Source organism: Salvelinus fontinalis, chromosome 26, assembly GCF_029448725.1.
Source record: "Salvelinus fontinalis isolate EN_2023a chromosome 26, ASM2944872v1, whole genome shotgun sequence".
Lineage (NCBI taxonomy): Eukaryota > Metazoa > Chordata > Actinopteri > Salmoniformes > Salmonidae > Salvelinus > Salvelinus fontinalis.
In genome coordinates this window covers 17,304,480-17,329,555 of record NC_074690.1, presented here as the reverse complement: position 1 = coordinate 17,329,555, position 25,076 = coordinate 17,304,480, and the positions used below count along the sequence as shown (strand labels likewise).

The following is a 25,076-nucleotide window of genomic DNA, read 5'->3' as shown; positions in this document are numbered from 1 at the left end:
GTAGTTAACTACTCTGCCGTGGTAAATATCTGTGGATTGAAGATACAGGTGGAGACGTGGGTAGCAGGAGACAAAGTAAAAAACGTCAACACAGCTGCACTAACCACCTGCACGGTGAAGATAAAAACTCTCAAGCATAACTGTCAAGCTCAAACTAAAAGTGCAGCTGCAATGTATCTCAGTGTAAACTATCCCTTCAAGACTATGAATCTGAAATAAAACAGTGGCTCCATTCCTACATCCATACTAGCATACTACTTTAAATTCATACCCAATAAATTATTTCATTCTAAGTAATTCATTCAGGGAACACGGATGGAAATTTGCTTTGTTGCTAAACGGGGACTTTTACATTGATGTTGAAACTGAAATGTTTAATTCAATGATTAATGTGCACTGTCCCTATCAAACAAATACCCTGAATAAATAAATAAGTAGTATGGGTATTGGAACCATATTCCACACTCTGTGTTGATCTGTCAGACGCAACGGGAGCTAGGAACTAACTAACTGACATCCAGGTCGCCTGCTAGTGTGTTCTAGTCTGCTACAGTAGATTTTGAAACACTTCTTCTGGTAGTATGAGCCTATCGGACGCAACGGGAGCTAGGAACTAACTAACTCACATCCTGGTTGCCCATGTCCCAGTAGGGCCTCTCTCCGTAGGACACCACCTCCCACATGACGATGCCGTAGCTCCAGACGTCACTGGCCGAGGTGAATTTCCTGAAGGCAATGGCCTCAGGGGAGGTCCAGCGGATGGGAATCTTCCCTCCCTGTAGAGACACAGGGGGAGGCGGGGTTGATACAGTGGAGCATGCTGGGCGATGGATCCATTATAAACACTCACACAGGGAGAGGAAGGTAGACACATACAGACACACGCAGGCAGAGACACACACACATACGCAGAGACACACACACGCAGAAATACACACACATACAGAGATACACACAGAGACACACACACACACTTACAAGCTGAGACACACAAACACATGCAGAAACACACATACGCAAGAAATACACACACACACACGCAGAGACACACACAAACGCAGAGACACACACACAGGTAACCAAAGTCTCACAAACATGATCACAGAATACAGAGAGACACAAAGACACAAATGAGTGAGCACACTCACACACATACACAAAATTGCAAACAAACAAAGAAAGCAAACAAACAAGCAATCTCACAGATAAACACACACAGACAAAAATAGAAAGACCGATTAAACACAGACCAAGCTAACAAGATCCATACCTACAACCCCCCTCTCAATCCAGGTCACTCATACCCACAACCACCCTCTCCATCCAGGTCACTCATACCCACAACCACCCTCTCCATCCAGGTCACTCATACCCACAACCCCCCTCTCCATCCAGGTCACTCATACCCACAACCACCCTTTCCATCCAGGTCACTCATACCCACAACCACCCTTTCCATCCAGGTCACTCATACCCACAACCACCCTTTCCATCCAGGTCACTCATACCCACAACCCCCCTCTCCATCCAGGTCACTCATACCCACAACCACCCTCTCCATCAAGGTCACTCATACCCACAACCCCCCTCTCCATCCAGGTCACCCATACCCACAACCACCCTCTCCATCCAGGTCACTCATACCCACAACCACCCTCTCCATCCAGGTCACTCATACCCACAACCCCCCTCTCCATCCAGGTCACTCATACCCACAACCCCACTCTCCATCCAGGTCACCCATACCCACAACCACCCTCTCCATCCAGGTCACCCATACCCACAACCACCCTCTCCATCCAGGTCACTCATACCCACAACCCCCCTCTCCATCCAGGTCACCCATACCCACAACCACCCTTTCCATCCAGGTCACCCATACCCACAACCACCCTTTCCATCCAGGTCACCCATACCCACAACCACCCTCTCCATCCAGGTCACTCATACCCACAACCACCCTCTCCATCCAGGTCACTCATACCCACAACCACCCTTTCCATCCAGGTCACCCATACCCACAACCACCCTCTCCATCCAGGTCACTCATACCCAGCCCACCCTCTCCATCCAGGTCACTCATACCCACAACCACCCTCTCCATCCAGGTCACCCATACCCACAACCACCCTCTCCATCCAGGTCACCCATACCCGAAACCCCCCTCTCCATCCAGGTCACTCATACCCACAACCACCCTCTCCATTCAGGGCACCCATACCCACAACCACCCTCTCCATCCAGGTCACCCATACCCACAACCCCACTCTCCATCCAGGTCACTCACCAGAGAGCTAGTGTAAGTGGGATCGGCTGATGAGTCGTCTAGGAAACGGGACAGGCCGAAGTCGGACACCTTACACACCAGGTTGGTATTAACCAGGATGTTGCGGGCAGCCAGGTCCCGGTGAACGTAGTTCATGTCCGAGAGGTACTTCATGCCCGCCGCGATGCCACGCAGTATGCCCACCAGCTGGGTCACCGTGAAGCGCCCGTCATTCAGCTGTGAGGGAGGCGAGGGAAAATGGGGAGGGTAGATAGATTGAGGGTTAATGCAGAAAGAGGGAGTGGGTAGATAGAGGGGGATGGGAGAGGAAGAGAGAGAGAGAGAGAGAGAGAGAGAGAGAGAGAGAGAGAGAGAGAGAGAGAGAGAGAGAGAGAGAGAGAGAGAGAGAGAGAGAGAGAGAGAGAGAGAGAGAGAGAGAGAGAGAGAGAGAGAGAGAGAGAGAGAGAGAGAGAGAGAGAGAGAGAGAGAGAGAAAGGACACCGCCTCAGCACACAGGGGGACAAACACCTACCTAGAGGTGACAGCATTCCCTCCCCCATATATGCCCCCCTAGGCACAACTACGACAACATAACCAACAGAAATGGGTCACAACTCCTGCAGCTCTGTCGCACGCTGGGTATGTACAGCACCTAGTCAATGGCAGGCTTCGAGGGACTCCTACAGTAGATACATTTTTAGCTCATCTCTTGGCAGTAGTACTGTAGACTACTTTATCACTGACCTCAACCCAGAGTCTCTCAGAGTGTTTACAGTCAGCCCACTGACACCCCTATCAGATCACAGCAATAAAATTGCAAGCAGACAACCTAAGAAAATGAACAACAATGACAAATGGTTTGATGAAGAATGTAAAAACCTTAAGAAAGAAATTGAGAAACCTATCCAACCAAAAACATAGAGACCCAGAAAACCTGAGCCTACACCTTCACTATGGAGAATCACTAAAACAATACAGAAAAACATTACGGAAAAAGAAGGAACAGCACGTCAGAAATCCTCTCAATGAAATTGAAGAATCCATCGAATCTAACCGCTTCTGGGAAAATTGGAACACACTAAACAAACAACAACAACAAGAGTTATTTATCCAAAATGGAGATATATACATGACCAAATACAAATCTTAGAATCAACAATTAAAAACTTCCAGAACCAACTGGAGTCTCCAATTACATTGAATGAACAACAGGACAAAATACAAACCCTCTCACCTCAAAAGGCTTGTGGTGTTGATGGTATCATAAATTAAATGATAAAATATACAGACCACAAATTCCAATTGGCTATACTTCAATTATTTAACATCATCCTCAGCTCTGGCATCTTCCCCAATATTTGGAACCAAGGACTGATCACCCCAATAACTACCGTGGTGTGGGATATGCGTCAACATCAACCTTGGGGAAATCTTCTGCATTATATCATTAACAGCAGACTCGTACATATCCTCAGTGAAAACAATGTACTGAGTAAATGTCAAATTGGCTTTTTTATCAAATTACCGTAAGACAGACCACGTATTCTCCCGCACACCCTAATTGACAAACAAACCAAAACAAAGGAAAAGTCTTCTCATGCTTAGTTGAGTTCAAAAAAACTTTTGACTCAATTTGGAATGAGGGTATGCTATACAAATTGATGGGAAGCGGTCTTGGGGGGGAAAAAGAAGACATTCTAAAATCCATGCACACAAACAAAAAGTGTGTGGTTAAAATTGGCAAAAGAACACACACATTTGTTTCGACAGGGCTGTGGGGTGAGACAGGGATGAAGCTTGAGCCCCACCCTGTTCAACATACACCACTGTTCAAAAGTTTGGGGTCACTTAGAAATGTCCATGGCCTTCTAGGCAGAGTTGCAAAGAAAAACCCTTTCTCAGACTGGCCAATAAAAATAAAAGATTAAGATTGGCAAAAGAACACAGACACTGGACAGAGGACCTCTGCCTAGAAGGCCAGCATCCCAGAGTCGCCTCTTCACTGTTGAAGTTGAGACGTGTTTTGGGGGTACTATTTAATGAAGCTGCCAGTTGAGGACTTGTGAGGCGTCTGTTTCTCAAACTAGACACTCAAATGTACTTGTCCTCTTGCTCAGTTGTGCACCGGGGCCTCCCACTCCTCTTTCTATTCTGGTTAGAGCCAGTTTGCGATGCTCTGTGAAGGGAGTAGTACATAGCGTTGTACCAGAACTTCAGTTTCTTGGCAATTTCTCACATGGAATAGTCTTCATTTCTCAGAACAAGAATAGACTGACGAGTTTCAGAAGAAAGTTCTTTGTTTCTGGCCATTTTGAGCTTGTAATCGAACCCACAAATGCTGATGCTCCAGATACTCAACTAGTCTAAAGAAGGCCAGTTTTATTGCTTCTTAATTCAGGACACCAGATTTCAGCTGCGCTAATATAACTACAAAAGGGTTTTCTAATGATCACTTAGCCTTTTAAAATGATAAACTTGGATTAGCTAACACAACGTGCCATTTGAACACAGGAGTGATGGTTGCTGATAATGGGCCTCTGTACGCCTATGTAGATATTCCATAACAAATCTGCTGTTTCCAGCTACAATAGTAATTTACAACATTAACAATGTCTACATTGTATTTCTGATCAATTTTATGTTATTTTAATGGACAAAAAAATGTGCTTTTCTTTAAAAAAGGACATTTCTAAGTGACCACAAACTCTTGAACGGTAGTGTATATATCAACAAATTGGCGAGGGCACTAGAACAGTCTGCAGCACCCGGCCTCACCCTACTAGAATCTGAAGTCAAATGTCTACTGTTTGCTGATGATCTGGTGCTTCTGTCCCCAACCAAGGAGGGCCTACAGCAGCACCTAGATCTTCTGCACACATTCTGTCAGACCTGGGCACTGACAGTAAATCTCAGTCAGACAAAAATAATGGCGTTCCAAAAAAGGTTGCAGGACCACAAATACAAATTCCATCTAGACACCGACAACTCTACTTACCTCGGCCTAAACATCAGCGCCACAGGTAACTGACACAAAGCTGTGAACGAGACAAGGCAAGAAGGGCCTTCTACGCCATCAAAATGAACATAAAGCTTCAAAACCATACAACACTCCTTCCGTGGCCTCCAACTGCTCTTAAATTCAAGTAAAATGAAATGCATGCTCTTCAAAAGATCACTGCCCGCACCCGCCCTCCAGACTAGCATCACTACTCTGGACGGTTCTGACTTAGAATATGTGGACAACTATAAATACCTAGGTGTCTAGCTAGACTGTAAACTCTTCTTCCAGACTCACAGTAAGCATCTCCAATCCAAAGTTAAATCTAGAATCTGCTTCCTATTTTGCAACAAAGCCTCCTTCACTCATGCTGCCAAACATACCCTCGTAAAACTGACTATCCTACCGATCCTTGACTTCGGCGATGTAATTTACAAATTAGCCTCCAACACTCTACTCAGCAAATTGGATGCAGTCTATCACAGTGCCATCCGTTATGTCACCAAAGCCCCATATACTACCCACCACTGCAACCTGTATGCTCTCATTGGCTGGTCCTCGCTACATATTCGTCGCCAAACCCACTGACTCCAGGTCATCTATAAGTCTTTGTTAGGGAAAGCCCCGCCTTATCTCAGCTCACTGGTCACCATAGCAACACCCACTCGTAGCACGCACTCCAGCAGATATATTTCACTGGTCATCCCCAAAGCCAACTCCTCTTTGGCCACCTTTCCTTCCAGTTCTCTGCTGCCAATGACTGGAACGAATTACAAAAATCACTGAAGTTGGAGACTTATATCTCCTGCATTAATTTTAAGCGTCAGCTGTCAGCGCAGCTTACCGATCGCTGCAGCTGTACACAGCCCATCTGTAAATAGCCCATCCAACCAACTACCTACCTCATCCCCATATTTGTTTTTCTGCTCTTTTGCACACCAGTATTTCTACTTGCACATCCTCATCTGCACATATATCACTCCAGTGTTAATTTGCTAAATTGTAATTACTTCGCCACTATTGGCGTATTTATTGCCTTACCTCCTTACTCCATTTGCACACACTGTATACAGATTTTTCTACTGTGTTATTGACTGTACGTTTGTTTATGTGTAACACTGTGTTGTTGTTTTTGTCGCACTGCTTTGCTTTATCTTGTCCAGGCCGCAGTTTTAAATGAGAACGTGTTCTCAACTGGCCTAGCTGGTTAAATAAAGGTGAAATAAATCAAATAAATAAAAATAAAATTCGACATACCAATTAAGATCTGGCTATAAGTACTTGAATCAGTTATAGAACCCATTGCCCTTTATGGCTGTGAGATCTGGGGTCTGCTCACCAACCAAGAATTCACAAAATGGGACACACCAAATTGAGACTCTGCATGCAGAATTCTGCAAAAATATATTCAGTGTACAACGTAAACCACCAAATAATGCATGCAGAGCAGAATTAGGCCGATACCCACTAATGATCAAAATCCAGAAAAGAGCCGTTCAATTCTACAACCACCTAAAAAGAACCGATTCCCAAACCTTACATAACAAAGCCATCACCTACAGCGAGATTAACCTGGAGAAGTCCCCTAAGCAAGCTGGCCTTCTCCCAAGAGAAGACAGGCTATATGCACACTGCCCACAAAATGAGGTGGAAACTGGGCTGCAATTCTTAACCTCCTGCCAAATGTATGACCATATTAGAGACACATATTTCCCTAAGATTACACAGACCTACAAAGAATTCAAAAACAAATCCAATTTTGATAAAATCCCATATCTATTGGGTGAAATACCACATTATGCCATCACAGCAGCAAGATTTGTGACCTGTTGCCATAAGAAAAGGAAAAACTCCATTGTAAACACAACACATATTTATATATTTTCCTTTTTGTACTTCAATTATTTGCACATCATTACAATACTGTAGCCATAATAGCCATAATATGACACTTTCTTTGGCAATGTAAACATGTTTCCCATGCCAATAAAGCCCTTTGAATTGTATTGAATTGAGAGAGGGAAGAGGGAGATAAAATCAGTCAGTAGGTCAGTCTACATAAACATAAACTTACATAAGTCTTCATAAACATAAAACGACATAAGTCTACATAAGCATACACCTACATAAGCCTACATAAACATAAACCTACATAAGCCTACATAAACATAAGTCTACATAAACCTAAATAAGTCTACATTGACATAAACCTACATAAGCCTTCATAAACATAAACCTACATAAGCCTACTGTACATAAATATAAACCTACATAAGCCTTCATAAACATAAACCTACATAAGCATATATAAGCATAATAAACATAAACCTACATAAGCATACATAAACATAAACCTACATAAGCCTACATAAACATAAACCTACATAAGCCTACATAAACATTAGCCTACATAAACCTTCATAAACATAAACCTACATAAACCTACATAAGCCTACATAAACATAAACCTACATAAGCATATATAAGCATAATAAACATAAACCTACATAAGCATACATAAACATAAACCTACATAAGCCTACATAAACATAAGCCTACATAAACCTTCATAAACATAAACCTACTTAAACCTACATAAGTCTACATAAACATAAACCTACATAAGCATATATAAGCATAATAAACATAAACCTACATAAGCATACATAAACATAAACCTACATAAGCCTACATAAACATAACATATGGAATAACTATCAATGACTGGTTCTATCAGTCTGCAACAGATTACCATGTGTCTGATCCCTAATGAGTAATTTAAATATGTGTGTGTGTGTGTGTGTGTGTGTGTGTGTTGCTACAGCATGAAAGTGAATAGGACAGTCCACTGATAATTAGTTACAGTTAGAATTCAATTATCTTTTCCCAGAATGACTAGAGGTTCGACCTTTCTCTGCTTATCCAGTCTTGACTGAAATGAATTAAGCATCGAGTTGATGGAACCATGCTACCATTCACAACAGCTCCATAGAATTACATTAACTAGAATGGAAAATCATGTCTCCTTGACTTGAAGCAGGTTGACATTTATTGTCATGAATCTTGCCTTGCAGGCCGAACTGGGCGATTTCCACTAGATGGGCCGGCTGCAAAGTCAAAATTGGCGAAATCGTAAAAATGAATCCAAACAAAAATGTTTAGGTTAGGGTTAGGTTAATTTAAGGTTAGGGTTAGGCATTAGGGTTAACAGTGGGTTAAGGTTAGGTTTAAAATCAGATTTTATGACTTTGTGGCTGTGCCAGCTAGAGACCACTCTGCAGGGCTGCCTCCAGTACATGAGTCATTCAAATAAATGCCAACCTTCTGACTTGAATGGGGATGTTCGTTCTAATGATTCTATTTTTATAAACAGCTCCATAATCAGTCCCATTTCTCATTAGTTTTGTGATGGCATACTTCCATGTCTCAAGGAGCCTGGAAATCAAGGTTCATTTGTCATGAACTCAGGAGGGTTAGATTCCCAACGTGCCAAGTATCTAAACATACTGCTTTGGTCTTTACACTTGAATGGAGTTTCACATGAAAACACATTTGGATGGGTATGTTAACAACATGATTCATCAGGGGGGAACTCAGGGGGGCAACTTTCACATTTTGAAATGGTATTTTTGTCCCCCCCAGTTTTATCAAAGGAATGTCAAACAAAACTAGGCAACGGCATGCTTTAGGAAGCTGTCCGACTGGATTTAAACAAAAAAATAAAAAATACAAATATGCCCCCCCCCCCCCCACTAAAACCAAGTTGCACCCCTGTGATTCATAACAAGGCTGGGTGGCAAGGAAACAAACCCCATAAGCAGATGTAACTTCTTCAGGAAAACAGCCCTAATGTTGGAAACAAACATCATTATGTTGTCGTCCAGAGTCACATTTATTTATTTTACAAGCTATAGCACAACAGCACAGTTTGGTCTGCTTTTTGTTTTCATTTTTGCCATGGAAAAAATATCACAATGCTGATATCGTCACAGCCCTAATGCATTGGAGGCATAGATGGATAGGATAGTCCTGCTTGGGAGTGTGTGTTTGTGTTTATCCTTGAGTGCAAATGTGTTTCTTGTTGTTATGCATGTGTTATGTGCGTTCACATGTGTGTAGTTCTGTATCTGTGAGTCACACACACAAACACACATAAATGCAGCTGGATGGACATCTGACTGACAGGAGTGTGTGAGAAGGAGTGAGAGGCTGAGCTTGAGTCACGAGATGAGCTTGAGTCACGAGAGATGAAATTAAATGAGATGAAATTAAATGAGATGAATTAAAATGAGATGAAATGAGATGTAATGAAATGAACCAAGGAGGGTTATGGAAATTGCTCTGTACTTTATGATCGTTGTAACGGCTATCCGGATCGGACCAATACGCAGAGTGGTTAGGGTTCATAATGATTTATTATAACGAAACTGAAACTGACTTACAAAACAAATAAACGAAGTGCATAAACCGATACAGTACCGTGTGGTGCAACAAACACAGACACGGAAACAAACACCCACAAAACACACGTGAAACCCAGGCTGCCTAAGTATGATTCTCAATCAGGGACAACGATTGACAGCTGCCTCTGATTGAGAATCATACCAGGCCGAACACAAAACCCCAACATAGAAAATAACACATAGACAAACCCACCCCAACTCACACCCTGACCAACTAAATAATTACAAGAAAAAGGAAAAACAGGTCAGGAACGTGACAATCGTAAATTTATCCAGTAAGAGAGATTATTTGTATTTATTAACGTTATACACCATTTATTTTTTATTTAACCTTTAACTAGGCAAGTCAGTTATTATTTACAATGACGGCCTACCAAAAGGCAAAAGGCTTCCTGCGGGGACGGGGGCTGGGATTTAAAAAAATATATAAATAGGACAACATTGGTGTCACGCCCTGACCTTAGAGAGCCTTTTTATGTCTCTAGAGATACTGGGGTGCAAAGGAGCAAGATACATAAATAACTACAGTATGGAGATGAGGTAGTTTGGATGGGCTATTTACAGATGAGCTATGTACAGGTGCAGTGATCTGTGAGCTGCTCTGACAGCTGGTGCTTATAGCGAGTGAGGGAGGTAAAAGTCTCCAGCTTCAGAGATTTTTGCAGTTCGTTCCAGTCATTGGCAGCAGAGAACTGGAAGGAGAGGCGGCCAAAATAAGAATTGGCTTTGTGGGTGACCAGTGAGATATACCTGCTGGAGCGTGTGCTACGGGTGGGTGCTGCTATGATGACCAGTGAGCTGTGATAAGGCGGGATAGCAATAATAGCAATAAGGCACTTAGGGTGTTTGTGATATACAGTCAATATGCCACGGCTAAGGGCTGTATCCAGGCACTCCGCGTTGCGTCGTGCTAAGAACAGCCCTAGAGCCCTTAGCCGTGGTATATTGGCCATATACACACCCCCTCGTGCCTTATTGCTTAAGTATGACCACCTATGAATGGACTTGAACGGTGCGCCATTCTCGTATGAGCTCATCGAGGTTAATTAACTCTTACTGAGGGAGAGAGCATTACTGTGTGTGTGTGTACACTGCCCACTGCCTATTGCCTACTGTAGGAATCATGTAATAGAACTCTCTAAGTTGTAGAAGTTCTGTACTTCCCCCATCAGCGTCCACTGTCGTGTAGGAGGTGGTGTGTGTCCTTGTCCCCAGGTGTACTAATATAATAATTTACATTTTATGTCATTTAGCAGACGCTTTTATCCAAAGCGACTTACAGGGATGCGTGCATACATTTTCTTTATGGGTGATCAAGGGAATCAAACTCAATATCCTGGTGTTGCAAGTACCATGCTCTACCAACTGAGCTATAGAGGACCACATGTAGTACAGCTGAATTCCTATCAGTCAGCGATGTTGTGTCTGACTATGCATGTCTCTGGATTTTCAACAGCACAACTCCTATCACTATTGGTCAGGGGTATCATGAGCGGTTCAGCGTATCGCCATAACTGGTGTGTGTTCGGTACGACTCTAAGCATTACTGGTGTGTAGGTGATGGTATGTGTGATTATGCGTGACTCCAGGTTTTTATGTAGTACGGTAGACTCGATATCAATTAGATGTATCATGTACAATTCCGCACATCGCCACAACTGGTGTCAGCTTCACTCACCCTGAGGAAGGAGTCCAGCGCTCCGTTCTCCATGAACTCGGTGATGATGAGCACGGGGCAGCTGCGGGTCAGCACGCCCTCCAGCCGGATCACGTTGGGGTGGTCAAACTGGCCCATGATTGACGCTTCGCCAAGGAAGTCCCGCCTCTGGCGCTCCGTGTAGCCTGCCTTCAGTGTCTTAATGGCCACCACCGCCTCACGGCGCCCGGGCTGCTTCAGGCGCCCGCGGCACACCTCTCCGAACTCACCTGGGTGGAGGGTTGGGGGGAAGGGGGGGGGGGGGTGGTGGAGGGGGGGGGGGAGAGGGTGTGAGGGTTGGGAAGGGGGAGGGAAGTGAAGGAAGAGGGAGGAGAGAGAGGGGAGTGGAGGAAGAGGGAGGAGGGAGAGAGGGGAGTGGAGGAAGAGGGAGGAGGGAGAGAGGGGAGTGGAGGAAGAGGGAGGAGGGAGAGAGGGGAGTGGAGGAAGAGGGAGGAGGGAGAGAGGGGAGTGGAGGAAGAGGGAGGAGGGAGAGAGGGGAGTGGAGGAAGAGGGAGGAGGGAGAGAGGGGAGTGGAGGAAGAGGGAGGAGGGAGAGAGGGGAGTTGAGGAAGAGGGGAAAGAGGAGGAGGAGTGAGGGAGAGGGAGGGAGGGAGGGAGCATTACTGGTTGAACCGAGGAGGAGGAAGAAGAGGAGAAGGAAGAGGAGGTGAAACTCTAGAAATATAGGAGTGAAAGGAAGAAGGAGATTGTAAAAGAGCGAGAGATGGGGGTTGAGCTGTGTAGGAGAGAGAGTGAATGAGGAAGGTAGGAAAAGAGAGAGACAGGAAACTTAGGGGTCTGAGAGGTTGGGGAGGGATGGAGAGAAGGAAAGATCATCCTGTGACCGGGAGTGGAGCCTGGGACCGGTGGAGGGGGAGAGGGAACGGAGGAGGAGCCTGGGAGTTTTGGTGCCTTGGTAAAAAGTTGTGTGTTTATAAAGGAGAAGAGAGAAAGAGGAAGAGAAATAAAGGGACATATGGTTCAGGGTGAAGTCAGGAGGAAGAACACATGCTCTTGGAGAAGAAACAGCAAACTAGCTGGAAGACAGAAGAAGTTGTTTCACTGACACCTCCCCTCCACACCTACTCCCCACACCTCCCTTTCACACCTCCCCCTCCACACCTACTCCCCACACCTCCACATCTCCCCCCCACACCTCCCTTTCACACCTCCCCCTCCACACCTACTCCCCACACCTCCCCCTCCACATCTCCCCCTCACACCTACTCCCCACACCTCCCTTTCACACCTACTCCCCACACCTCCCCCTCCACATCTCCCCCTCACACCTCCCTTTCACACCTCCCCCTCCACACCTACTCCCCACACCTCCCTTTCACACCTCCCCCTCCACACCTACTCCCCACACCTCCCCCTCCACATCTCCCCCTCATACCTCCCTTTCACACCTCCCCCTCCACACCTACTCCCCACACCTCCCCCTCCACATCTCCCCCTCACACCTCCCTTTTACACCTCCCCTCCACACCTACTCCCCACACCTCCCTTTCACACCTCCCCTCCACACCTCCCCCTCACACCTCCCTTTCACACCTCCCCCACCACACCTACTCCCCATACCTCCCCCTCACATCTCCCCCCACCTACCCTCCACACCTACTCCCCACATCTCCCCCCCACACCTCCCCTCCACACCTCCCCCCCACACCTCCCCTCCACACCTCCCCTACACACCTACTCTCCACACTTCCCCTCCACACCTCCGCCCAACAACCCCTGCCCCTACCACCCAACACACATCTTGTTCAACCAACAACCCACCCCAACATCACCCACTCCCCTAAACACACAGCTGTCCCAAAACATCCCTCCATCGTCACAAATACCCCCCCCCCTCCCCCCAAAAACAAAATCCACTCCCTCCCAAAACCCTGCCCTCTGAACACCGCACTTCAAAACTTAGCTATGTTGGTTACCTGCACCAATGACCTCCTCAATCTTCACACACGAGATGTCAATCTCCTTGGCAAACTCATGGACTGCCTCATTGGGGTCCTCGTAAGTGAACGGATCAATGTACACCTTCACCCCAGGAGAAACTACAGAGATGAAGGGAGGAATGCATCAGATGTTCTTGACACTGGCAGTTTTTTGTTCTTGCGTTCCAATGCGGCATTATTAACTAATACAGTTATGAATGGAATCAAATTTGATGCATGAACAGCAGTTGGATATATCTATCACACAGCTCTTTGAGTCTTGAAAAGGGAGTCTGCTACACTTTGGGGTTTCATAAACCACCTGATCTAGATAATCATGATTTCATTGAGCAAATGTAGTTTCCTGCTTTGGTCAGATGATTGGATAATTGATTAAATCAGGTGGTTTACTGTCCTGGTTTGAACAAAGGACCACAGAAAGGCGCAGCTCTCCAAGTCTGCATGAACAACACGCACGCACGCACGCACACACACACACACACACCCCTCCCCCAACAGACACACACCTTCCCCTCAGTACTCACCATACTGCTGCAGCTTCTCTGTGTATTCCAGCTCCGAACCGCTGCGTTGCTTTCTACAAACAAGGACCACACACGCACAATCTCATTCACATCATCCATCCTCTGTCTTGGCAGGCACTCCACAGTAGATACACAGGCTGCTTTCAAATAACAAGCAGAAGATAGTAGATTGTCTGCAGACAGTCGGGATTGGAAGAATGGAACAATGCTCAGGGTGGCTAAAGGATTTCTAAGGGCCTTTTCAGGATTCAAGGAACCAAGATACCAAACATTGACCGAAAATGTCAAAATAATGACCAAAAAGGCCTGTTTAGATAAATACAAATAAGTCAAACACTTACCGAGAGCAAACTATGGCAATGACCACAAGGGCGACGATGACCACGAGACCGGCGGACGCTGAACCCACTATGAGAGGCAGCTGGTCCTGCACTGACTTCATAGGGTCACCTAAAGGTCATCGAAGAAATAATAAACAAAGAATAAACACATGGAATGTCACTGAATAAATTCTTAAAGAAACAGCTAGCGAAATATGGAGGCAGATTCATGGCAAAACAAATAATGGACATTGTATTCCAATCTGTGTATACATGTATATATTTTTTTCCTTCAGAATAAATACACGTCATTATGAAAAGCAAAGCACAGTAAAAAAAAAACTATATTCTAATATTAATTTTACTTCAATGTTATTTGTATTCACCTTGCATTCATCTGCTACCATAATATGCTACCCTGTGTATATAGCCAAGTCGTGTATTTATTCCTTGTTATTTTTCACTTTTTTTCCTTTACATTTTATTCTGCATTGCTGGGAAGGGCCTGTAAAAAAAAAAAGCACAGCTCCTTGAAATAGCTTGTTCAGAGTTCTTTCACTGCTTGGATGGATTGTACTGATTAAAGATAACATAGAAAATCTTTAGAACACTGGTGAATAAAAAGATGAGGCATTATCAATGATGAAAGACAATGATAAATAGTGATGGGACAGAAGGGAAGGGAGAGAGACAGAGAAAGAAAAGGAAAGACAAAGTACTGAAGGTGGAGAAGGAGGAGAGAGAGGGAAAGAGAGAGAGAGACAGAACGCAGAGAGAAAGAGTGTGACAATGAAATAGCGAAGGAGAAGGAGGAGGAGGAGGAGGAGGAGGAGGAGGAGGAGGAGGAGAAATGAAATTACTTACTGTGTGTTGAGGTGCTGAAGTCCTTAGGGATGCTGTAGCGGCCGTAGCCAGCCACGGTGCGAGCCCGGACCTGGACCACGTAGGGAGTGGCAGCCCTCAATCCCTCCACACGGACTGAGCTGTGCTGGGCTGTCACCGTGTGAGACATGGCCTGGCCCTGTGGAACACATCAATCAATCACACGTATTTATGAAGCCCTTTAAATATCAGCAGTTGTCACATGCTTTTACAGGAACACAGCTTAGACCAGTGGTATTCAAAGTCGGGGATCCTCAGAAATTCTGGCGGAAAAAACGGGGTCCCTGAATTAGACTTGTTGGATTCTAGCTGGAAATATACTTATTCATGTTACCATGCTACAACTTACTGATTACTTTATATGTATAAGGAATGTATATATTAGGGGTCGAGGAAATTTCAAGAGGAACTTGGTATGTGGGTAGTTACTGACTGAGAAAAGGGGAAATGCAGAAAGTTATTGTGGAAAAGGGCAACAGTCTAGTTTCAGTTCCTGATAAGGCAGGCCAGTTCCTGTGGAACCAGGACCATGAGGGATGTGGAACTCAACTTGAGATAAGGTCAACAGATGAAGAGAGAAGACACTGCTGGAAGGGGGGCCACAGGGGCCCACCCTGAAGACTATCTGATTATAGTAGGGAGTGGTTGCGTTGTCTAGCGGTTAGGATTCGGCACTCTCACCGCCGTGGCCCGGGTTCGATTCCCTGCCAGGGAACTACTTATTATAAGGCTCCCGAGTCGCGCAGCGGTCTAAGGCAAGAGGGTTACTACAGTCCCTGGTTTGAATCCAGGCTGTATCACATCTGGCCGTGATTGGGAGTCCCATAGGGCAGCGCACAATTGGCCCGGGTTTGGCCGGGGTAGGCCGTCATTGTAAATAATAATTTGTTCTTAACTGACTTGCCTAGTTAAATAAAGGTTAAATACAACAACAACAAAAAACGTGTCCTATCTCTCACACACACACACACACACACACACACACACACACACACACACACACACACACACACACACACACACACACACACACACACACACACACACACACACACACACACACACACACACACACACACACACACACACACATTTCCATGCCCATGAGGGTCCTAGACTTAGTCAAAGCCATGACAATGATCTAAAGCCATTACTGTGATTTTACTATTCATTGTAAATGTTTGTAGGCCTATGAAGCCATTTTTGTTATTTTATTTTTTTTTACCTTTATTTAACTAGGCAAGTCAGTTAAGAATGAATTCTTATTTACAATGACGGCCTACCAAAAAGCAAAAGGTCTCCTGCGGGGACGGGGCCTGGGTTTAAGAATAAAAATATAGGACAAAACACACATCACGACAAGAGAGACACCACAACACTACACAAAGAGAGACCTAAGACAACAACATAGCATGGCAGCAACACATGACAACACAGCATAGTAGCAACACCACATGACAACAACATGGCAGAATCACAAAATGTTAGCAGCACAAAACATGGTACAAACATTATTGGGCACAGACAACAGCACAAAGGCAAGAAGGTAAAGACAACAATACATCACGCGAAGCAGCCACATCTGTCAGTAAGTGTCCAGGATTGAGTCTTAGAATGAAGAGATGGAGATAAAACTGTCCAGTTTGAGTGTTTTTGCAGCTCGTTCCAGTCGATGTGTGTACTTTGGGGACCTTTAACAGAATGTGACTGGCAGAAAGGGTGTTGTATGTGGAGGATGAGGGCTGCAGTATAGAGTGAAGTGATGTGTCCTATAAGGAGCATTGGTGGCAAATCTGATGGCCGAATGGTGAAGAACATCTAGCCACTCAAGAGCACCTTTACTTGCTGATCTATAAATTATGTCTCCGTAATCTAGCATGGGTAGGATGGTCATCTGAATCAGGGTTAGTTTGGCAGCTGGGGTGAAAGATGAGCGATTACGATAGAGGAAACCAAGTCTAGATTTAACCTTAGCCTGCAGCTTTGATATGTGCAGAGACAAGGACAATGTACCGTCTAGCCATACTCCCAAGTACTTGTATGAGGTGACTACCTCAAGCTCTAAACACTCAGAGGTAGTAATCACACTGGTGGGGAGAGGGGCATTCTTCTTACCAAACCACAATGTTTTGGAGATGTTCAGAACAAGGTTAAAGGGCAGAGAAAGCTTGTTGGACTCTACCGCTTTAGAAACTCACACAGCGTCATTGCATTTTGGTACACCAGAATTACATCCAATGAAACGCTGCGTTTGTCTTGCAGCCTTCCGTTGCAGAGGCAGTTGCAGTGTGTTCTGTGTGGTGCATACAGTACGTTGGATTTGTCGAACGTATGCGATCAAACTGTATGCGTAGACGGCTTGACAGAAATGGTAGCAGAAGGTGAATGTTGAACTTTTGTTGCATACATATGCAGATGATGCTGTGTACTATTTTGCGCAATGACGTGTGTCAGTGTGTTGGAAGCATAAGAAAGCTTTGTTGTAGAGCGTTTAACACAAAATCTGGGGCTGAGTATAAGACTGTATCATCTGCATATAAATGGATGAGAGAGCGTCCTACTGCCTGAGTTATGTTTTTTATTTTATTTTTAAGAGGTGGATCAGCTTAATATTGTGGATAGATTGTTGCTTCCATCAATGTAATTGTCTGCATCATTTCCAATCCCCCATATCTTTTTTTTTGGTAAATATATATATATCCATATACATACACATACATACTCATATATGCATACATATACACATATATACTTACACATACCTATATAGATATACATACTTCTTTTAGAATATACCTTAATTATTCCCTGCAAACCCTACCACCCTTCCCCCAATTGTAGTAAACTAATAAGCAATAACACTTAGGCTTCTACCTTCAGTTTATACATCTTATACACATTTTACAGACAATCTATTTTACAATAGTTATATTTTGTTTGTTTTTAGTCCTTCCTCTATTTCTGATGTCCATCCAGTTTGATTTCTATTTGTATCTGTGCTATTTCACAAAATTTCTGAACCTATATACATTTTACAGACCCCAATTGTTTTACATTGGTTATCTTGTTATTAGTCCCATCCTTCAGCTCCATTCAACCCCTCCCATCTATCTCTCAACACCATCCATTTTGGATTTCTATTTGCCATATATTTTTCAAATGTGCTGTGATGCTTCACAAAAGTACTGAACCTTTCTATTCTCATAGCTTCTATAGATTGTAAATGTAAAAAATTGTTTTTTGCTAAAATAATTATTACATTATTGATTGATTGACTATGGCTTTATAAATCACCCAGTATTGCTATCTGCAGCATTAGTTCTAGGCAAATGTTGCAATTCTTCAGCCATTCCTGGACCTGTGACCAAAAATGAGCTACATATGGACAATATCAAAATAAATGATCTAATGACTCTGCCTCCTCACAGCAAAATCTGCAGAGCTGGGAAGATTGTATCCCCCATATATATAACATTCTATTGGTTGCAAGAATTTTGTATAGAAATTTAAATTGAAAAATGTGAAGTTTTGAAATCGGCGTTGTTTTGCATATCAATTGATAAACCATGTGCCATGGAATGAGTACATTGAAAATCTCTTCCCAACTATTTTGTCATTTATATGGCATATTTGTCAGATTTTTGGTCCTTAAATTAAATTGGTATATGTTTTTATTTATCACACTTTTCTTTAACCATTCATGTTCTTTAATACAGGGCCGACATACAAGTTCCTTACTTTTTTCCCTTTCTACTTGCCTCTTCCATTTTTTGTGGTAATGCTGCAAATAGTTGGTTGTAATTTTGGGTAGAGCAGACATTTACATATGTCTGTGTTAGCTGCATGTGTGACATAACTCCACCAGTCCTATTTATGATATCATTCCCTAAAATTATACCTTTTTTAAAAAAAATTATTCGAAAAATATGTTTTTATTTATAAATTAGTATACAGTACTTGAGTTTAACCACAATATTTGTTGTATTATTTGTTTTGTCTTTTCAGGTGGATTAAACTGAAATTGCTACCAACTTTCTAAGGCTTGTTTAAAAATAACGATATTTTGGAGATTATTTCCTTTATAAACAACCGAAAGTGAGCAGTTGTAATCTGAATAAAGGGAAAAAGGCCATTCTTGAACATGGGGTGAGGCATTCCTACCAATTTACTAGAGAACCAGTTTGGATTTAAGTATAACTTTTGTATGATTGATGCCTTTAGTGAGAGGTCTAATGCTTTAATATTTAATCATTTCTGCCCTCCGAATTCATAATCGTTATTTAAATAGGCCCTTTGTCTGGCTTGCCATTCCAAATAAAATTTTATATTTTTTGTTCATATAATTTAAAAAGCAGGTCACTAGGTGTATGCAAAACCATAAGCAAATAGGTAAACTGTGATATGACTAAAGAGTTAATCAGGGTGATTTTTCCACAAATAGACAGGTATTTTCCTTTCCATGGTAGCAAGATCTTATCTATTTTTGCTAACTTTCTATAAAAATGTATTGGAGTGAGATAATTTCTTTCTTTTGGGATTTGTATACCGAGTATGTCCACATCTCCGTCAGACCATTTAGTTGGTAAACTACACAGTAAATGTAAAATTTGTATTTTTTAGTGATCCAATACTTATCATAATTTGGTTTTAATCCAGAGAGGATAGCAAACGTATCTAGATCCTCTATGAGGCCGTGGAGAGATTATAATTGGGATTTTAAAAGAAAACATGAATCATCAGCGTACAATGACACCTTAGTTTTTAAGCCACGGATTTCTAATCGATTGATATTATTGTAGGATCTAATTTTAACGGCTAACATTTCAATGGCAATAATAAATAGATATGCCGATAGTGGACAACCTTGTTTTACTTCTCTAGATAGTTTAACATTTTCTGAGTTCTACCCATTATTTACTATTTTACACCTATACATAACTTTAACCCATTTTATAAGAGATTCCCCAAAATGTAAACATTCTAGGCATTTGTATATAAACTCTAGTCATACCTAATCAAAAGCCTTTTCAAAATCAGCTATGAAAACCAGGCCTGATGTCCCCGATATTTCATAGTATTCTATTGTTTCCAGTACTTGTCTTATGTATCGTCCATGTAAAAAACCTGTCCGATTAGGATGAATAATTTCTGACAATACTTTTTTAATTCTATGCGCCAAACATTTAGCTAGAATTTTTGCATCACAACACTGAAGTGTAAGAGGTCTCCAATTTTTTAAATGGACTGAATCTATATATATACACCACTTGGGTCCTGTTTCAGTAATAATGATATCAGACCTTCTTGTTCCGTGTCTGATAATCTACCATTTATATAGGAGTGGTTAAAACATGTGAATAATGGTCCTCTGAGTATATAAAAAAAAGTTTTGTATACTTCCACTGGTATGCCATCCAGCCCTGGAGTTTTCCCAGCCTTAAAGGCTTTAATTGCATCAAGAAGTTCCTCCTCTGGAATTTGGCCTTCACATGAGTCTTTCTGTACAGATGTTAATTATACATTATTATTAGGGAAAAAATCCATCCAATTAGATTCAGTTAGTGGAGATGGAGGAGACTGAAACGAAAACATATTCTTAAAGTACTTTACCTCCTCTTTCAAAATATCATTCGGTGAATCATGTGTGACTCCATCATTTGTAACAAGTTACAATAAAACATTTATTGGTAGCATTTCTATATTGAAGATTGAAAAATAATTTGGTACATTTTTCCCCATATTCCATCCAGTTCACTTAATTTTTATAATATATTACACTGGATCTTTCTTGAATAAGTTCCTCCATTTCTTTTAGTTTTTTCTCCTTCAATTTCCTTTGTTAATATGGAATCTTTTGATCTAAATTGCTTTTGTTTTATAGATGAGTACTGGCCTCTAAAGGCGAATTTAAAAGTGTCCCATACAATAAGGGGATCTGCTGTACCTATGTTATGTCTGAAAAAGTCAGTTATAAATTCTTCTGTCCTAGTTCTAAACAATTTATCATCTAGTAGGATTTGATAAAATTTCGAATATCCTCGCCCACGTGGAAATTCTGTAAAAGTAATATATATGCCAATTATGTGATGATCCGACCACATTCTGTCCCCTATCAACACTTTTTTTTATTTTTTATTTTTAAATACATTTTATATCCCTTTTCTCCCCAATTCCGGTGGTATCCAATCGCTAGTAATTACTATCTTGTCTCATCGCTACAACTCCCGTACGGGCTCGGGAGAGACGAGGGTCGAAAGCCATGCGTCCTCCGAAGCACAACCCAACCAAGCCGCACTGCTTCTTAACACAGCGCGCCCCCAACCCGGAAGCCAGCCGCACCAATGTGTCGGAGGAAACACCCTTCACCTGGCCCCCTCGGTTAGCGCGCACTGCGCCCGGCCCGCCACAGGAGTCGCTAGTGCGCAATGAGACAAGGATATCCTTACCGGCCAAACCCTCCCTAACCCGGACGACGCTAGGCCAATTGTGCTTTGCCCCACGGACCTCCCGGTCGCGGCCGGCTGCGACAGAGCCTGGGCGCGAACCCAGAGACTCTGGTGGCGCAGCTAGCGCTGCGATGCAGTGCCCTAGAACACTGCTCCACACAGGGGGGCCTTATCAACATTTTTTAAAGTTTTGGTGCCAGAGAGAATGACATTAGAGACGACTAGCTTGATTAAGCCTCTGCCATGTATATCTCACTAGGTCAGGGTATTTAAGTCTCCATATATCCACTAATTCCAATATACCCTTGACATTGATGATTTCCTTAAGTGCCTGAGGGTGATAGCTGGTAGTGTGATTTCCTTTCCGGTCCATAGAGGTATTTAAGATCATATTAAAATCTCCCACCATAATAATAGAGTCTAGTGTTGCTTGTAGAGTTGATACATTCTTATATATATTTTCAAAGAAGCTTGGATCATCATTATTTTGACCATATAGGTTAATATGCCATATCTGTTTATTGTCCAATAACATATTTAAAACAATCCATCTACCTTGATGATCTGTTTGGACTATTTGCTCATTTGGATCAAAATTAATTAAAACCATCACCCCTTCTGAGTTTCTTTGCCCATGGGAGAAATATATTTCGCCCCCCAGTCCTTTTTCCACAAAACTTCATCTAAAATTGTTGAATGAGTTTCCTGTAAACAATAGATATTATATTCCTTCTCTTTTAGCCAGGTAAATACTTATTGTCTTTTCTTATTATCTGCTAAGCCATTACAATTGTAACTGGCTATACTTATTTCACAACTTACCATAATGAGACAAGTTTCAATTAAATGTATCAAAATATATGTTTATAAACGTACCATTAAAAATTAACATGATGATTGAGTGTCTATATAGCTGTACCATGATATTTGCATTACTACTAAGTAAACCTCCAATTGGTCCCCACAATTCCACCCTCTAAAAGCCCTCCTCATCCCGAGGTTGTCATCCCAATGCCCGGCAGACCACCCCCGACCCCCCGGATCCCATAGCCCCGGAGACACCGGGACCCCTCCTTCGGAAAGAGCACACAGTGCCATTTACAGAACAGAAGTAGATCAACCGCCAAATGCATTTCCATCGCCCTCACCTCAATTTGTATTATATGTAGCCATCAAAAAAATATATATATCTATTTTTAAAATCCTATTTCTTATTTTCCATAATTAGCTATGAATATTTGAAGTAATCTAGGCAATTTATGCAAAGGATTTTACCTCTAACCAGTTTCGCCATTACCAAAATTACATTATTGCAAGCAATTATTATATTAGCAAACAAATATTGTGAATCATCCTATATTGTCCCTAACATCATTAACTCTATCACAACAGTTGTGGGATACGCACATACACCCACACCCACACACTCTCAACCCTTTACCCCCACACAACCATAGGCTCAAATTCTCAACAGTTGCACCATCCCAGAGCCCAACTCAAGAAAGGTCTTGATTTACGAATGTATATACAGTTGCAGCTGTATGAGAAGGCCTGCAAGACTGTGCAAAAAAAAAATGGGCAGAAATGGAGAGATTGTATTAACCATTGTCACGTCCTAGATGATGGAGGTCAAATGTACACCTTTTCCCTGAAACACCCACAACACGGTCCCCCGTATTGATCATATTCCCAAGCATCTCCATGCAGTCAGACTTTTGATTTTGTGCCACCAGGGCCACAATAATATACCCCCTCTCTGAATATCCGAGTGTGACCCCCTCCCCATGGGTTACTGCAGCTAGTGACTGAGCTCTGTTGTTGATGTAAATTGAGAAGCGGGTGGGGCTTAGGATCAAGCCTTGGGGTACTCCCTATGGGGTACACCCTATGATCGTATGCTATCCATTCATGCTTTTTATATGTTCTATTTATATATGTAAACTGACCAACGAAAATAAACCACACCCGGCAATGATTATAGACACCTGTGTGTCCCTTGAAACTATATAAACTAGTGACCTGCAGTCTTTGTCATTATACCCTGATGAAGACAGCTTGTCTGTCAAAACGTTGGTTATTAGGTTATTGCATCTGAGCTCCTAGAGTGTGAGGCTCTCCTTTTCTTTTTTTAAGGGCCATGACAATACCAGTAAGAGGAACCTACCTGTGTTTCTGACTAACAACAGAGAAGGACAGTCTATCTTAGACATGGAAGGAGATGACTCCGCCCAGTCGGAAGGCATAAAGATGTGCTTGTGTGTTCTCTTTGCAGCTGTATGACACTGTGGGTGAATAAACTTGGTCTGAGCTTTTCCTAGTCGTCCCTTTGAGTTTTTACTATTTTTGTTAAGAACCTAACAGACTGAAATCTGAAGCAGAGGCACATTGGCTAAGATAAACTTCCTAGATGGAAAGAAAACATCAAGGAACACAGCAACACATCTATTAGAATAGAAAACATACTAAACTCTTGGTTCTTTTGTTAAAGGGACAGCGTTCACTTGATGTAGTCGAGTGTATTTGGTTCATATTATTTTCTATAGCAGCAGCATGTCTATGTCCATGCTGACATAGTACACATGATGCTTCTGAAGAAAACGCTACACAGCTGCATCAAGTGAGCACTAACCTGTGGAATGCCAAACAACTCTGTCGACCATCTACATCAGACAGAACACACATGGCATATTCATTTTCAAACATATTTCATACAAGGGTTTTGTCTCCAGTGGCTCTTCAAAATTAAGGTACAGAGTAAATGTTTACTTCAGTGAATCATAGTTGAATTAGAGAACAGGAGGAGTGGAATACACCAAATAAACATATCTGGGACCAGGCTAGATCATTCTGACAATGGCAATGGGAGTGGGCTACACAGCATAAACAGATCTGGGACCAGGCTAGATCATTCTGAAAATGGCAATGGGAGTGGGCTACACAGCATAAACAGATCTGGGACCAGGCTAGATCATTCTGACAATGGCAATGGGAGTGGGCTACACAGCATAAACAGATCTGGGACTAGGCTATAAAACAGTGCCTTACCCTTTCGTAGTACTTAATCTCGTAATCTAGGATAACCCCGTTGGGTTTCTCTGGGGGCAGCCAGGACAGGCTGAGTGTGTCTGATGTGGACTTCATCAGGTGCACTGTGGGTATTGCTGACGGTGCTGTGATTGGACAATTAAAATGGGGGACGTTAATAAAATAAAAAAATTAAGCTTTCATGTCGAATATGTTAAGAGTATTTTTGTTCCACTGTATACATGAAATTAGCAAAAATGTACACGCTCTTCATCTAGCATTGTTTACGATTATCTCACTTCTTACCATGACATTTATCTGTGCCTTCTACGTGACATTTCAGTTTATTAATTTGGTACTAAGCTGAAATGACACATACTGAGTCCATAAACTCAGGCAAAGCATCAGTACTGATCACAAGATGAGCAAGTAAAAGTAAGTGCCATTGTAAGATGCAGCTAGCCTGAGCTGAGAGGTAAACTTGTGGTGACCTTGAG

At 42.7% G+C, this 25,076-nt stretch overlaps 1 protein-coding gene across 1 annotated transcript in view; it reads right to left on the bottom strand.

The window, feature by feature from the left end:
- LOC129823768 (ephrin type-B receptor 3-like) overlaps nucleotides 1-25,076 on the bottom strand; it is a 50,247-nt gene that overhangs the window by 9,074 nt on the left and 16,097 nt on the right. The window contains exons 6-13 of the mRNA XM_055882731.1: nucleotides 24,601-24,725; nucleotides 15,092-15,248; nucleotides 14,249-14,357; nucleotides 13,908-13,960; nucleotides 13,360-13,482; nucleotides 11,406-11,653; nucleotides 2,288-2,503; nucleotides 627-776 (exon numbers count right to left, since the gene is read on the bottom strand). Of these exons, the coding sequence (XP_055738706.1) occupies nucleotides 627-776; nucleotides 2,288-2,503; nucleotides 11,406-11,653; nucleotides 13,360-13,482; nucleotides 13,908-13,960; nucleotides 14,249-14,357; nucleotides 15,092-15,248; nucleotides 24,601-24,725 (1,181 nt within the window). The remainder of the gene's footprint in view (nucleotides 1-626; nucleotides 777-2,287; nucleotides 2,504-11,405; nucleotides 11,654-13,359; nucleotides 13,483-13,907; nucleotides 13,961-14,248; nucleotides 14,358-15,091; nucleotides 15,249-24,600; nucleotides 24,726-25,076) is intronic.